Source organism: Thalassophryne amazonica, chromosome 2 (assembly GCF_902500255.1).
Source record: "Thalassophryne amazonica chromosome 2, fThaAma1.1, whole genome shotgun sequence".
Taxonomy (NCBI): Eukaryota; Metazoa; Chordata; class Actinopteri; order Batrachoidiformes; family Batrachoididae; genus Thalassophryne; species Thalassophryne amazonica.
Window position 1 is genome coordinate 106,934,990 of NC_047104.1, and position 17,623 is coordinate 106,952,612.

At 47.8% G+C, this 17,623-nt stretch overlaps 1 protein-coding gene across 8 annotated transcripts in view; it reads right to left on the minus strand.

Annotated features, from left to right (window-relative positions):
- plekha7b (pleckstrin homology domain containing, family A member 7b) overlaps positions 1 to 17,623 on the minus strand; it is a 273,942-nt gene that overhangs the window by 117,844 nt on the left and 138,475 nt on the right. For all 8 annotated transcript variants that reach the window (XM_034191278.1, XM_034191265.1, XM_034191251.1 and 5 more), the window contains 2 exons: positions 13,787 to 13,859; positions 9,904 to 10,004 (listed from right to left, as the gene is read on the minus strand). In XM_034191278.1, the coding sequence (XP_034047169.1) occupies positions 9,904 to 10,004; positions 13,787 to 13,859 (174 nt within the window). The remainder of the gene's footprint in view (positions 1 to 9,903; positions 10,005 to 13,786; positions 13,860 to 17,623) is intronic.

A 17,623-nucleotide genomic window follows, 5' to 3' on the forward strand; every position in this document is an offset into this window, starting at 1 on the left:
AAATGAGAATTGTCCTCCGTTCCATTGGCATAGCTCCAAACGCTGCGCGGCTCTCTGCCGGGAAGAGTCCGGTCGGAATTAATAACTTCAAAACGAATTGCCGCTTTAAATAAAATGACACCTGTTTCCAAACACTGTAATACAGAAAATAAACTACAATCAACTAAAACATTTTTTTCTTCCCAAAATGAGACATCCTGCATTCTTTATGAATTACACTGATGCTGATGTGAAGCACAGCCAGCTGTAAGAGCTCAGCTCAGATGTATGGAAAGACATTCATGCCAATAATGTCTGAAAGGAAATGCCTTTGACAAAAACTACAGATTTTGTTTATTTCCATTTATATTCAGAGATCAAGGAGCCACCATGTAGAGTTTATTTAGGTCCAGAGTTTAAGGATTCAGTGACCAATTTCATATTTATTTACTTTAAGACTCAATAAAATGTTGTTGACATAGAAAACCTTTAAAGCCTACTTTTACAACACAGAAAATTCACAAGCGGTATCGATAAGGGAATCAATAAAGAACCGGATCGATAAGCAGAATCAATAATGATATTGATATTGATAAAATCTTATCAATACCCATCCCTAACCGCGCTCTATGCTCCCGCAGAATCTCGTACATATTGAAATGTATGTTGTCGATGCGTGGAGCGTGCATTTGGCCGTTTCCGTCACCGATCTTCAAAAATGTTCGTTAGCATCTTTAAATGTGCGGGAAGCTGCAAGAAACGAAGACGAACAAGATGCAAATCTAGAAGTCTTTGAAATTTGAATTGAAATATGTTTAAACTACATCCACCCAAACCCGGACAACAACCAGGAAAGAGTTTTGCTAAAGGAATTGGCCAGAAGAAGAAGCTTAGTGATGATGACTTAAGGGAGAAAGACAGGTTATATGAAAGAAACAAGAGGAAAAGAGGTTTTGTCCCGACCTGGCCACAGAAATGGCCGTGGCTTGGTCATGACCAAGAAAAGAATGAGGTTTTCTGCCAAATCTGCAGGGCCTATCCGTCGTATGTTGACAAGTAAAGTATATGCTTGGTCCTGGTAGACCCTGGCTGTTTAGAAGCTAGTTTAAAAGTCTAACCAGCTTGCCTTTATGGAAACCCCATGGTGACAACATTAGCAAAGAAGCCAAGCTGTTGTGAAAGTGTAGTGACACGGACCCACAACAGGGGGCGCAAATGAATGGTCAATAGATGAGCCAAAAAGTAACAATTTAATGTTGTGAATGTGCACAACGAATACACAGACAATCTCAGAATATGATTACAGTCAATCCACAAAGGTGACGTGTGGGCAGGCTCGAGGATAGAAGACGTCTGTCCTGAGAAGAGCCGGAACCACACGATTTCCGCCGCCACTGAACCTGGTGAATACTGGAGCCGCCAAGTCCCGAATTCCCAGGTGATCACCGTCCCCGACTGTCGGATCTGGTACTGCTGGCGAAGAACAAAGACAGTCAAGTGTGGGTGTGTGTACACCCCGTAACAACAACGGTGGGAATGCCACCTCCACCTCTAACACACACTCGTGCAGCGTCTGTTTAACCACTTATCTGACGGACGTAGGACGAAACAGTCGCAACCCACGCCGGTCCTCTGGTTAACAGCTGCAAAACAATAGCTCTTAGAATCAATTAATATAGGCAGAGAAAGTTACCTCCAAAGAAGTACGATATCTCGGTGATGACGTAGAGATGACGTCTGGGTTTTATGGAGTGAGATGATGAAGAATGAGTGACAGCTGTCAGTGGCGGCAGCGCCCTCTCGTGCCTGAAGCCCGCACTTCAGGCAGGGCGCCCTCTGGTGGTGGGCCAGCAGTACCTCCTCTTCTGGCGGCCCACACAACAGGACTCCCCCCTCAACGGGCGCCTCCTGGCGCCCGACCAGGCTTATCGGGGTGTCGACGGTAGAAATCAGCCAGGAGGGCCGGATCCAGGATGAAGCTCCTCTTCACCCAGGAGCGTTCTTCGGGTCCATACCCCTCCCAGTCCACCAAATACTGGAACCCCCGGCCCATTCGACGGACGTCCAGGAGCCGGCGCACTGTCCAAGCCGGCTCCCCGTCAATGATCCGGGCAGGAGGCGGTGCCGGACCGGGAGCACAGAGGGGTGAGGTGTGGTGAGGCTTGATTCTGGACACATGAAAGACTGGGTGGATCCGCAGTGAAGCTCCAACTCCCGGCTTCACTGCGGATCCACCCAGGACTGAGGATTTTGAGGATCTTGAATGGTCCAATGTATCGGTCCTTTAACTTAGGGGAGTCCACTTTGAGGGGGATGTCCTTCGTGGACAGCCGCACCTCCTGCCCGGGCTGGTAAGCAGGGGCCGGGGATCGCCGGCGGTCCGCATGGGTCTTCGCCCTCGTCTGGGCCTTCAACAAGGCAGAACGAGCGGAGCGCCACACCCGACGGCACTTCCGCAGGTGGGCCTGGACCGAGGGCACACCGACCTCTCCCTCCACCATGGGAAACAATGGGGGCTGATACCCCAAACACACCTCAAACGGGGAGAGGCCGGTGGCAGAGGACACCTGGCTGTTATGTGCATACTCGATCCAGGCCAGATGTTCACTCCAGGCCGTCGGGTGTGCGGACGTTACACAGCGCAGGGCTTGCTCCAATTCCTGATTGGCCCGTTCTGCCTGTCCATTGGTCTGCGGGTGATACCCGGACGAGAGGCTCACAATGGCCCCCAGTTCCCGGCAGAAGCTCCTCCAGACGTGTGAGGAGAACTGGGGACCACGATCAGAGACGATGTCGATGGGTATCCCATGCAGACGGACGACATGGTGGACCAGGAGGTCTGCTGTCTCCTGGACTGTTGGGAGCTTCGGGAGGGCCACGAAGTGGGCCGCCTTGGAGAATCGGTCCACTATCGTGAAGATGGTGGTGTTGCCCTGGGACAGCGGGAGGCCCGTGACGAAATCCAGGCCGATGTGGGACCAGGGGCGATGAGGCACAGGTAGCGGCTGGAGAAGTCCTTGGGACCTTTTATGGTCTGCCTTGCCCCTGGCACAGGTGGTGCAGGCCTGGATGTACTCCCGGACGTCGGCCTCCATAGACGCCCACCAGAAGCGCTGCCGGACAACTGCCACGGTCCTTCGCACCCCTGGATGACAGGAGAGCTTGGAACCGTGACAGAAGTCCAAGACTGCAGCTCTGGCCTCTGGTGGGACGTACAAACGGTTCTTCGGACCAGTTCCTGGGTCCGGGCTCCGTGCCAGTGCCTCCCGGACAATCTTCTCCACGTCCCAGGTGAGGGTGGCCACGATAGTGGACTCAGGCAGGATGGGCTCCGGTGGATCCGACAGTGCAGTTTTGACCTCCTCTTCGTGTACCCGGGACAAGGCATCCGACCTCTGGTTCTTGGTCCCGGGGCGATAGGTGATCCGGAAGTCAAAACGCCCGAAGAACAGTGACCAGCGGGCTTGCCTAGGGTTCAGCCGCTTGGCGGTCCTGATATACTCCAGGTTCCGATGGTCAGTGAAAACCGTGAACAGCACAGACACTCCCTCCAACAGGTGTCTCCACTCCTCAAGAGCCTCTTTCACCGCAAGGAGTTCTCGATTGCCGAAGTCATAGTTCCGTTCAGCCGGGGTCAACCTGCGTGAAAAGTAGGCACACGGGTGAAGAACCTTATCAGTCTCTCCGCTCTGGGATAGCACGGCTCCTATCCCTGAGTCAGAGGCGTCCACTTCAACCACGAACTGGCGGCTAGGGTCGGGCTGCACCAAAACTGGCGCAGTAGAGAACCGACGTTTCAACTCCTTGAACGCGGCTTCGCACCGATCCGACCAGGTGAAGGGGACTTTTGGAGAGGTCAGGGCTGTCAGGGGGCTAACTACCTGACTGTAGCCCTTAATGAACCTCCTATAGAAGTTAGCGAAGCAGAAGAACTGTTGCAGCTTCCTACGGCTTGTTGGTTGGGGCCAATCTCTCACCGCCGCAACCTTGGCCGGATCAGGGGCGACGGAGTTAGAGGAGATGATAAACCCCAGGAAGGACAAAGACGTGGGGTGAAACTCGCACTTCTCGCCCTTCACAAACAGTCGGTTCTCTAACAACCACTGCAGGACCTGACGTACATGCTGGATATGGTTCTCAGGATCCGGAGAAAAGATGAGAATATCGTCCAGATTTACGAAGACGAATCGGTGCAGGAAGTCCCGCAAGACGTCGTTAACCAAGGCTTGGAACGTCGCGGGGGTGTTGGTGAGGCCGAACGGCATGACCAGGTACTCAAAGTGACCCAACAGGGTGTTAAATGCCGTCTTCCATTGTCTCCCTTCCGGATCCAAACCAGGTGATACGCATTTCTAAGATCCAGCTTAGTAAAGATTTTGGCTCCATGCAGGGGGGGTGAACACGGAATCCAACAATGGCAACGGGTATCGGTTGTGAACCGTAATCTCATTCAGCCCCCTGTAATCAATGCATGGACGGAGTCCGCCATCTTTCTTGCCCACAAAAAAGAAACCTGCCCCCATCGGGGAGGTGGAGTTCCGGATCAGCCCGGTAGCTAATGAGTCCCGGATGTAGGTCTCCATTGATTCGCGCTCAGGTCGTGAGAGGTTGTACAGCCTGCTGGACGGGAACTCAGCGCCTGGAACCAAATCAATGGCACAATCGTACGGACGGTGCGGGGGAAGGGTGAGTGCCAGATCCTTGCTGAAGACGTCAGCAAGATTGTGGTACTCAACCGGCACTGCTGTCAGATTGGGAGGGACTTTGATCTCCTCCTTAGCCTGTAAACCGGGAGGAACCGAGGATCCTAAACACACCCGATGGCAGGGTTCGCTCCACTGAACCACCACCCCAGACGGCCAATCAATCCGGGGATTGTGCTTCAACATCCATGGGAAGCCCAAAATCACGCGGGAGGTAGTAGGAGTCACAAAAAACTCGATCTCCTCCCGGTGATTTCCTGACACCACCAGAGTTACTGGTGGTGTCTTGTGTGTGATTAAAGGGAGGAGGGTGCCATCTAGTGCCCGCACCTGCAATGGCGAAGGAAGCGCCACCAGAGGGAGCCCTACTTCCCTTGCCCATCTGCTGTCTAGCAAATTCCCTTCTGACCCCGTGTCCACCAGTGCTGGGGCTTGAAGGGTTAAATCCCCGCTCAGGATTGTAACTGGGAGTCGTGTGGCAATCTGTGTGTGTCCCACGTGAATGTTTTGACCCCCCCCCCTTAGCCCAGTCTCTGAGGGCGGTTGTTGTTGTGGCCGTTTGGGGCAGTTTTTCTGTGTGTGCTCCTTTGAGCTGCAGAGAAAACACTCCCCGCGGACCAGCCTCCTCATTTTGGCCCTGTGCATTTCCCTAACAACGTCAGCAGGGGGAGCTGTTGCCCCACGGAGCGCTGCGGCTGTGGAGCGTGGGGAGGGCGGCCCCTTTTCGAACCCGGAAGGGAGAGGGACGGCGCGTATCCGGCCACGTCCTTCGCCTCGCTCCCGACGGCGTTGCTCCAACAGATTGTCTAACCGTATAACGAGATCGATAAGCCCATCTAAATCCCGCGGTTCCTCCTTAGCTACCAGATGCTCCTTCAGCACCGATGACAGTCCGTTTATGAAGGCGGCGCGGAGCGCAACGTTATTCCAGCCGGACCTCGCAGCCGCGATGCGGAAGTCAACTGCATATTTGGCTGCGCACCGGCGCCCCTGTCGCATTGACAGCAGCATTGTTGAAGCGGTCTCTCCTCTGCTAGGGTGATCAAACACTGTTCTGAACTCCCTCACAAACCCAGTGTATGCTGATAACAACCGTGAGTTCTGTTCCCAGAGCGCCGTAGCCCAGGCGCGTGCCTTACCCCGAAGCAGAGTAATCACATAAGCTATTTTACTAGCATCTGACGCATACATGACGGGACGTTGTGCGAAGACGAGCGAACACTGCATGAGAAAGTCCGCGCACGTCTCCACACAACCTCCGTACGGCTCAGGAGGGCTTATGTATGCTTCAGGGGATGGTGGGAGGGGTTGTTGAACCACCACTGGAACGTTCATATCCTGCACAGGGTCAGCAGGAGGAGGAGCTGCAGCAGCGCCCAGAGCGCTCGCCGCCACCTGCGCGGAGAGAGCCTCCACCCTGCGGTTCAGGAGGATGTTTCGCTCGGTCATTTGATCCAACCAAGCCGTAAAGGCGGTGAGAATGTGCTGCAGCTCACCAATCACGCCTCCTGCAGACGCCTGCGCTCCCTGCTCTCCCATTGGTCGTTCAACAGCCGGGTGATGCCCCTCGGAGTCCATGACGCTGGCCGAGATATCCTGTTGTGAAAGTGTAGTGACACGGACCCACAACAGGGGGTGCAAATGAACGGTCAATAGATGAGCCAAAAACTAACAATTTAATGTTGTGAATGTGCACAACGAATACACAGACAATCTCAGAATATGATTACAGCAATCCACAAAGGTGACGTGTGGGCAGGCTCGAGGATAGAAGACGTCTGTCCTGAGAAGAGCCGGAACCACACGATTTCCGCCGCCACCGAACCTGGTGAATACTGGAGCCGCCAAGTCCCGAATTCCCAGGTGATCACCGTCCCCGACTGTCGGATCTTGTACTGCTGGCGAAGAACAAAGACAGTCAAGTGTGGGTGTGTGTACACCCCGTAACAACAACGGTGGGAATGCCACCTCCACCTCTAACACACACTCGTGCAGCGTCTGTTTAACCACTTATCTGACGGACGTAGGACGAAACAGTCGCGACCCACGCCGGTCCTCTGGTTGACAGCTGCAAAACAATAGCTCTTAGAATCAATTAATATAGGCAGAGAAAGTTACCTCCAAAGAAGTACGATATCTCGGCGATGAGGTGAAGATGACGTCTGGGTTTTATGGAGTGAGATGATGAAGAATGAGTGACAGCTGTCAGGAATTAATGAGTGACAGCTGTCAGGAATTAATGAGTGACAGCTGTCACTCCCGGCTGTGTCCGTGGCGGCAGCGCCCTCTCGTGCCTGAAGCCCGCACTTCAGGCAGGGCGCCCTCTGGTGGTGGGCCAGCAGTACCTCCTCTTCTGGCGGCCCACACAACACAAGCATTTTTTTTTTAATTTTTAGATCTATAACTCCAATCCAGTCAAGGCATACTTTTTAGTTTTGATATGGACATACATCGGTATTTTACATTTCTGACTGTGAGTAAGCCAACTCTGAGGGTTGCTTAAAAATGCCCTCTAAATTTTATGGGAGTCACTTTATTTTTTTACACTTGAGAATGCCCTCTGATAAATTCTATTTTTTTTAACTCCATGGTCCATAGACTATTTTATGTTTTTTCTGGATAGTTTATATTATATAGGCAGTTTTATTTGCAGGATTTCAAGGTGGAATATCAGGACCTCTTGCGTGCAAAACCATGACACTGTGGGCCACTAACTTCTAAATTCTTCTGGCCCTGTGGGCCAGTGGGGCAAATTGGTTTATGTCAAGCCCTGCTGTGTTACATCACCTTTTCTTCTAACAACACTCAATAAGTGTGTGGGAACTGAGGACACTCATGATTTGGTATAAAAGGAGCATCCCCAAAAGTCTCAGCCGTTCACAAGCAAAGATAGGGCGTGGATCACCATTTAGTAAACAACTGCATGAAAAAATAGTCCAACAGTTTAAGAACAATGTTTTTCAATGTTCCATTGCAAGGAATTTAGGGATTGCATCATCTACAGTCCATAATATAAGCAGAAAATTCAGAGAATTTGGAGAACTTTCTACATGTTAGTGGGAGGCCGAAAACCAACATTGAATGCCCGATCCCTCAGGCGTCACTGCATTTAAAACTGACATCATTGTGTAAAGGATCTTACCGCGTGGGCTCAGGAACACTTCAGAAAAACATTGTCAGTTAACACAGTTTGTCGCTACATCTACAATTGTAAGTTAAAACTCTACCATGCAAAGCGAAAGCCATACATTAACAACATCCAGAAACGCCGCCGCCTTCTCTGGGCCCAAGCCCATTTGAAATGGACAGACGCAAAGTGGAAAAGTGTGCTGTGGTCTGATGAGTCCACATTTCAAATTGTTTTTGGAAATCATGGATGTTGTGTCCTCCAGACAAAAGAGGAAAAATACCATCCAGATTGTTACCAGCGCTAAGTTCAAAAGCCAGCATCTATGATGGTATGGGGGTGTGTTAGTGCCCATGGCATGGGCAACTTACCCGTCTGTGATGGCACAGGCAATGCTGAAAAGTACACCCAAGTTTTGGAGCAACACATGCTGCCATCCAAGCAACGTCTTTTTCAGGGACGTCCCTGCTTATTTCAGCAAGACAATGCCAAGCCACATTCTGCACGTGATACAACAGCGTGGCTTCATAGTAAAAGAGTGCGGGTACTGGACTGGCCTGCCTGCAGTCCAGACCTGTTGCCCATTGAAAATGTGTGGTGCATTATGAAGTGCAAAATATGACAACGGAGACCCCGGACTATTGAACAAGTCGTACATCAAGCAAAAATGGGAAAGAATTCCACCTACAAAGCTTCAACAATTAGTGTCCTCAGTTCCCAAACGCTTATTGAGTATTGTTAGAAGGTGATGTAACACAGTGGTAATCATAGCACTGTCCCAGCTTTTTTGAAACGTGTTGCAGGCATCCATTTCAAAATGAGTAAATATCTGCACAAAAACAATAAAGTTTAGCAGTTTGAACATTAAATATCTTGACTTTGTGGTGTATTCAATTGAATATAGGTTGAAGAGGATTTGCAAATCATTGTCTTCTGTTTTTATTTACATTTTACACAACGTCCCAACTTCACTGAAATTGGGGTTGTAAGGATTGATGTATGTAATACAGCATTCTCTGATCATGGGTTTACGGCAATGTACCGCATACTGGTACCGGTAATAACGGCTGTGGGTATGTACATCAGTGATCTGATGTCTGTAATAATCTGATCATATGCATCACATGCACTGCAGTGATGTGATAGTCAGGGGACCCTGGTTGACATGTTATCAGTCGGATGTCATTCAAAATCCAGCAGTGAGACATGGCTGGTCTTCAAAAAAGTGGACCACAGTGCTCACTCTGCCAAGTTCCTCCCCTTGCTTGCCTTCCACCAAGACCTGGGGTGGCAATCGAACTGCACATATACATCATTTGAGGTGCATTCTGCATATTATTGCTGCATTCTGGCGGCATTGTGGGGATTCCTTTTGTGTTCTGGCTGCCGTCAACCTGGATTCGGGAGCCGCTGCATGCTGAATGTGCACAAATCATTCAAGGCAGCTTTGACACACATTCTGGGTATTCGAACAACATTCGTACACAGCTGTCCGAATGCCTGTCCCTTCTGACTGCGCCTCGAAGTTTGGCTTTTTTTGCATTCGCTCTGATTCGGCCTTATTCGTGCTCATTTGTGCTAAGGGCGACGAGGCCCTCCACTCCACTATGAAACTATGACCGGTGATACAACAGAAACTGCTGTGCACAGTTTGTCCAATCACAACTACAGAAGCCTATAACTCCTTCAGCGTTATCATGGCTGTGCTGGTTTTGCCCTACTTGGTATACCTTAATGCTGCATTCACCTGAACTGAGCACAGCTGGTCTCCATTTCATTAAATAGGCTACTTCTGAAGCCAACTATCTGTAACTGACGATTTAGTAATGTTTTATTAAAATGGTGAATTCTTTTTCTGTCCATTATTTAGCATTTTAGATTTCATTTGAATTAGATCATGTTTGAGATATATGTTCCCTTTGAGAAAGACAACCCAACAAATATCTTGAAAATGAGACACAAGCAGCATTCCTTTGATGCACAGACCACAGGATAAAAGTAATAAATATTCTAAACAGTGAAGGGAGTTTCCTGGTTTCACAGGCACATAATGACATCTTTTATAGATCGGTATCATTCCAGCCTCACTGTTACCTTGAAAGCAAATTTGCGATTTATGTGGTCATCAGGCTCAACTGGTGCAATGACATAACTGGGCAAAGGGATGCTGCCCAGCACACTCTCTTCCCGGCTGTCTGTGAAACAAACACAAACACAACACACACACACACACACATATACACAGGACACTGTTATAATGGCAAATGGAATGTATTTATATCACTCTTTTCCATCTGATGGAGACGCTTAAAGCACTTTACCATGATATGTCAGATTCTCGCAAACACTTACACACTGATAGACTGCTGCCATGAGTTTCATTTCCTGGCTGGTCGGCGAATTGAACCTATAACCTTTGAGTCACAATGTGGCTTCTCTAGTCTAAACAACACAGTCTCTAATTCTGCCAAGTCTTTAAGATGTTTACAACTGAGTGCAGAATTACAAACAGCAGGACATTTACTAAGTCATAATTCATGAATGAACACGTCTGGAAGAGGCCATGTGGCAGCGTGTGGTACGAAGTACAACGTGGCTTATCAATTATTTATTGAACTGATGGAGGAGAGGAGCTAGATGCTGCAGAAGCACAGCCTCAGATCACAAAACACTCCTGCTAACAAAAAAAACTACTGCAATGTGTAATTACACTTCTTCTTTGTCTTTCGGCTGTTCCCGTTAGGGGTCGCCACAGCAAATCAATCGTTTCCATCTCACCCTGTCCTCTGTATCTTCCTCTGTCACACCAACCACCTGCATGTCCTCTCTCAGCACATCCATGAACCTCCTCTTTGGTCTCCCTCTTCTCCTCCTGCCTGGTGGCTACATCCTCAGCATCCTTCTCCCGATATACCCTGGGTCCCTCCTCTGCACATGTCCAAACCATCTCAATCTCGCCTCTCTGACTTTGTCTCCAAACTGTCCCACCTGAGCTGTCCCTCTGATATGTTCATTCCTAATCTTGTCCATTCTTGTCACTCCCAAAGAGAATCTCAACATCTTCAGCTCTGCCACCTCCAGCTCTGCCTCCTGTCTTTTTGTTAGTGCCACTGTCTCTAAACCATACAACATAGCTGGTTACACTACTGTTTTGTAAACTTTCCCCTTCACTCTTGCTGATATTCGTGGGTCACAAATCACTCCTGCCACCTTTCTCCACCCACTCCACCCTGCCTGCACTCTCTTCTTCACCTCTCTACCACACTCTCCATTACTTTGAACAGTTGACCCCAAATATTTAAACTCATCTACTTTCACCACTTCTACTCCTTGTAACTGCACTATTCCACTGGGCTCCCTCTCATTCACACACATGTACTCAGTCTTGCTTCTACTGCCTTTCATTCCCCTTCTCTCCAAAGCATATCTCCACTTCTCCAGACTAGACTCAACTTGCTCTCTACTCTCACTACAGATCATAATGTCATCTGCAGACATCATAGTCCATGGGGACTCCTGTCTGATCTCATCTGTCAACCTGTCCATCACCACTGCAAACAAGAAAGGACTCAGAGCTGATCCTTGGTGTAATCCCACCTCCACCTTGAATGATTCTGTCATTCCGACTGCGCATCTCACCGCTATCACACTATTCTTGTACATGTCCTGCACTACCCAAACATACTTCTCTGCCACTCCAGACTTCCTCATACAATGCCACAACTCTTCTCTTGGCACCCTATCATAAGCTTTTTCTAAGTCCACAAACACACAATGTAACTCTTTCTGTCCTTCTCTGTACTTTTCCAACAGTATTCTCAGAGCAAACATTGCATCTGTAGTGCTCTTTCTCGGCATGAAACCATATTGCTGCTCACAGATCTTCACCTGTTTTCTAAGCCTAGCTTCTACTACTCTTTCCCATAACTTCATGCTGTGGCTGATCAGTTTTATGCCTCTGTAGTTACTGCAGCTCTGCACATCACCCTTGTTCTTGAAAATAGGAACCAGCACACTTCATCTCCACTCCTCAGGCATCCTCTCACTTTCCAAGATTTTATTAAACAATCTGGTTAGAAACTCTACTGCCATCTCTCCTAGACATTTCCATGCCTCCACTGGAATGTCATCTGGACCAACTGCCTTTCCACTCTTCATCCTCTTCATAGCAGCCCTCACTTCCTCCTTGCTAATCTCTTTTACTTCCTGATTTACTCTCACCACATCATCCAGCCTTTTCTCTCACTCATTTTCTTTATTCATCAAGTCTTCAAAATATTCCCTCCACCTTCTCAGCACACACTCCTCACTTGTCAGCACATTACCATGTGCATCTTTTACCACCCTAACCTGCTGCACATCCTTTCCAGCTCTGTCCCTTTGTCTGGCCAATCGGTAGAAGTCCTTTTCTCCTTCCTTACTATTCAACTTCTTGTACAGCTCACAATATGCCTTTTCCTTTGCTTTTGCCACTTCTCTTCTCGCCTTACGCCGCATCTCCTTGTACTCCTGTCTACTTTCTTCATCTCTCCGACTATCCCAAAACGTTTTCGCCAACCTCTTTCTCCTTATGCTTTCCTGGACCTCTTCATTCCACCACCAAGTCTCCTTGTCTTCCTTCCACTGTCCAGATGTCATACCCAGTACTGCCCTAGCTGTCTCCCTCACCACATCTGCAGTACTTTTCCAGTTGTCCAAAATTGCTTCCCCTCCAACTAGTGCTTCTCTCACCTGCTCGCTAAATTTCACACAACAGTCTTCCTCCTTCAGCTTCCACCATCTGATCCTTTGTTGAGCTCTCACTCTCTTCTTCTTCTTTACCTCTAAAGTCATCCTACAAACAACTACCCTATGCTGTCTAGTGACACTCTCTCCTGCTACCACCTTACAGTCTGTGATTTCTTTTAGCTTGCATCTCCTATAAAGAATGTAGTCCACCTCTGTGCACCTTCCTCCACTCTTATATGTTATCCCGTGCTCCTCCCTTTTCTTAAAGTAGGTATTCACCACAGCCATTTCCATCCTTTTTGCAAAATCAACTACCATCTGTCCTTCCCCATTCCTATCCTTGATACCATATCTACCCATTACTTCCTCATCACCTCTGTTCCCTTCACCAACATGCACATTGAAGTCTGCTCCTATCACCACTCTTTCATGCTTGGGCACACTCTCCACCACCTCATCTAACACACTCCAGAAATCTTCTTTCTCCTTCATCTCACAACCTACCTGTGGGGCATATGCACTGATGATATTCATCATCACCCCTTCAATTTCCAACTTCACACTCATCACCCTGTCAGACACTCGCTTAACCTCCAACACACTTTTAACATACTCTTCCTTTAAAATGACCCCAACACCATTTCTCTTCCTGTCCTCACCATGGTACAACAACTTGTACCCACCGCCGATGCTCCTGCTCTTACTTCCCTTCTACTTGGTCTCTTGCACACACAATATGTCTACCTTTCTCCTCTCCATCATATCAGCCAGCTCTCTCCCTTTACCAGTCATACTACCAACATTCAAAGTCCCCACTCTCATTTCCACCCTTCTAGTTTTCTTCTTCTCCCGCTGTTCATGGCAATGTTTTCCTCCTCTTCTTCGTCGTCTTCGCCCAGCAGTAGCCCAATTTCCACCAGCACCCTGTTGGGCAATAGCACCGGTGGCGGACGTTGTTAACCCGGGCCGCGACCGATCCGGTATGGGAATTCGATTCTGAATCTGCATAGTTGGGCTGGCTTGTTTTACGCCGGATGCCCTTCCTGACGCAACCCTCCTCATTTATCCGGGCTTGGGACCGGCACTCAGAATGTACTGGCTGCACACCCCATGTGGCTGAGTTGCTCATTTCTTTACACATTGTTATTAATCTACAATTACATCTTCCCACCTGGCCTCAATTTACCATCAAAACCATGCTAATTTTCTGTTGTTAAACAATGACCAAGTGCACTTTTGACAGACTCACCTTTGTAATAAAACAAGCAGTAGTCTGACAAAACAAACCACTTCCGTTTCCACAGTCGCATTCCAGAGCTGTCCTGGTAGTGACAGGGGAAACACAACACACATCCTTTTTCAAAGTTTCATTAAAAAACATAGTTAGGAAATCAAAAATCAAGCAGAAGTAGATGAACAGGTTCATGTTGACATTTAGAGCAATAATTTAAAGCTTTCATCTTGCGGTATTTAACACAAAGCTGCTGCATTTATTGTCAGGCGTATGCACTGAGTTTGATATTTGTCTTCACAGTGAGGCTGCTAAAACATTTGCTCAGATTTTTTATTTTGTTATGAATGTCTTTTCACTCTACTACGAGATATATTTAGGTGTATTTCGTAGTAAGTCCCTTTTTCTGATCCCTTGTTTTTACTTGGGGTCGCTACTGCAGATCCAAGGTGGATCTGCATGTTGAATTGGCACAGGTTTTACGGTGGATGCCCTTTTTGACACAACTCCACATTACATGGAGAAATGTGTCAGGGGTGGGGTCTGAACCGGTGTAACAGTATATCTTCCCTCCTGGATATCTCCCCACCACCTGCATAGCAAGTCTGCTGCAGTCCTATCACACATTTCATCTTCCATTCTGAGTTGTCTGACCCCTTTTTTGTGTAAAATCTCTCAATTCACATCTATAATTTCTCCATCCAGGGGGGAAGATATACTGTTACACCGGGAACCTAAATGATTTTATATTCATATTTAGAAGTTGGACTGATTTCAGTTCTTCATTCACTATGTCAGATTTTCAGTGGGTCAATAACCTACATGACATATAACAAGACAAATGCCTCTTTGATCAACACAGAAGATTCAATGAGACTCCAGAACATTTTTTTATTTGCTTTAATTGTTGTATAGAGTACAATTGGTTTCACTTCTTACAATGACCAACATGAATTATCCTTAAGGTGCCCTGACACGAGCATGTTTTTGCTTCACGACACAGCACGACCTGTGTCGTGCTGTGTTGTGCTGGAGAGTAAAGCCCCATTTACACATAGACGATAAGAGCTCCCGGAAGCGTCCCGGAAGAGTTTTTGGCCATCTTAAGGATCAAACGCCGTTGCTAGGGGGCGTGGCTTAGTTCCGGCTTTACCGGGAATCGTCGAAAAAATTATTCAACATGTCGAATAATTCCAGGAGCGCTCCTGGAGAATTTGCGTGACGACAGAGACAACGCGAACAACGGGGTTTGATACTTTTTAATCGCCGTTTCATCCTGCCCCTTCCTGTAGTGCCGCAGTTTACACCACTGTAATTGGCGGCCGGCGTTGTATCCCTAACCAATGGCGTGTAAAACGGCGACAGAGGCAGACAAAATGGCGGCGCTAGCGGACAGTACGCCGTTCTAAACGCCACCATGTTCCAAACGGCCGATAGGCGGCGGTCAGTATAAAAACGCTAGCGCGCTGCATGCAGGCCTCTCACTCGCGGCCAGCTCCAGATATTTTTGCAGAGAAGCTCCAGTATGCCTCCTAAAAGAAAGTTGGCAGCGGCAAGGACAAGAAGAAGGAAACCAAGAGGTCTGGTTCAGAAGCAGAGGGGAGGCCTGTGGTGGAGACGGAGCAACACGTTGAAGAGGGGGAAAGGAAGGAGAAGAAAAGGCTGAGGATGATCTCCCTCCCCCTGCAGTGACAGAGGCATATATTCCTGCTGCTTCAGCCTATTATAATTCTGGGGGCGGTGCCCATATGCAAATGATCCTGGAGTAACGCAGGATTTGCCTGGATAAAAACCTGGGTATTAACCAGCGGTACACAGGGCATTATCGGCGGCAGCAGAACACCGCTGTTCTCACGCGCGTCTTAACCTGTGATTGTAAAGGATAGAACTGGGTATTAACCCTCATTGCCTGACATGTGCCAGATGCTACGGCGTCAAAAAGCCGCTTTATTCGGCGGATTTAGCGGCGTTTTATCCGTGTATTTGCGGATAGTACGGCGGTCAAAACACCAGCGAAATTCTCCGCCCCTTTCCACTGCAAAAACAGCCGGAACTACCGCGAAATCTGGTCTACGTACTACCCGCCGACAAAACCGTCTATGTGTAAACGGGGCTTAAACTCGTCTTTAACTGGTGCAGACAGGAATCCAGAGGGGCGCAGGTGTGAGCTATTGTGCACAGAGAATTTTGAAATGTTCCAAAAATCTTTTACGCACAAATGTTGTGCTATGTGGCGCGATCTAATCTCCAACACCACGTGCAGCTCGTCAAGTGGAGTAAACAAGCGGTGAATAGAGCGAGTGGTGACGTCAGGGGATCACATCAGAGCACAGCTCATCTGAAGGATTATAACAAGAAGTTAAATCTGTTATAAACATACTTTAACAGCTGTACACAAGAAGGAAAAAAACACGCAACTGTGTGATCAAGCCATGACAATGTAAACAAGTCAAATAATTACATTTTTAGATGGCTCAAAATGCTTTCTGCGGCTTGTTAGGTGAGCGCATGCGCACGCGTGAACGGCTCTGGCTGCGGCCTCCTCTGTGATTCAGGAAATGATTAGAGCCGTGTTCAATGGCCAATTTGCAGAAAAAAGGATTCATCCGCCACAAAATAATTATTTTATATATGCAGAATCCAGCGCAGAGCACGTGGCAGCCGGTAGAACAAAGAATGGCACCCAGCTATGAACACAGCGGGTGGGATCGTCACGACACAGGTCATGTTGTTGCTTGAATCAAAAACATGCTTGTGTCAGGGCACCTTTAGAATGTTGAGAAAATTAACGTGTTAATGACCAGTTGTTATCACCCTTAGAAATAGCTGTGTTGGTGTTTATGCTCTAATATTCCCGAATAATACATACAGTAGTGTTTAGAATAAATGTAGTGCTATGTGACAAAGATTAATCCAGGTTCTGAGTATATTTCTTATTGTTACATGGGAAACAAGGTACCAGTCGATTCAGTAGATTCTCACAAATCCAACAAGACCAAGCATTCATGATATGCACACTCTTAAGGCTATGAAATTGGGCTATTAGTAAAAAAAAGTAGAAAAGGGGGTGTTCACAATAATAGTAGCATCTGCTGTTGACGCTACAAACTCAAAACTATTATGTTTAAACTGCTTTTTTAGCAATCCTGTGAATCACTAAACTAGTATTTAGTTGTATAACGAGTTTTTCATGATTTCTTCACATCTGCGAGGCATTCATTTTGTTGGTTTGGAACCAAGATTTTGCTCGTTTACTAGTGTGCTTGGGGTCATTGTCTTGTTGAAACACCCATTTCAAGGGCATGTCCTCTTCAGCATAAGCCAACATGACCTCTTCAAGTATTTTGACATATCCAAACTGACCCATGATATCTGTATGCGATATATAGGCCCAACACCATAGTAGGAGAAACATGCCCATATCATGATGCTTGCACCACCATGCTTCACTATCTTACTGTGAACTGTGGCTTGAATTCAGAGTTTGGGGGTCGTCTCACAAACTGTCTGTGGCCCTTGGACCAAAAAAGAACAATTTTACTCTCATCAGCCCACAAAATATTCCTCCATTTCTCTTTAGGCCAGTTGATATGTTCTTTGGCAAATTGTAACCTCTTCTGCACGTCTTTTATTTAACAGAGGGACTTTGCGGGAGATTCTTGCAAATAAATTAGCTTCACACAGGTGTCTTCTAACTGTCACAGCACTTACAGGTAACTCCAGACTGTCTTTGATCATCCTGGAGCTGATCAATGGGTGAGCCTTTGCCATTCTGGTTATTCTTCTATCCATTTTGATGATTGTTTTCTGTTTTCTTCCATGCGTCTCTGGTTTTTTTTTGTCCATTTTAAAGCA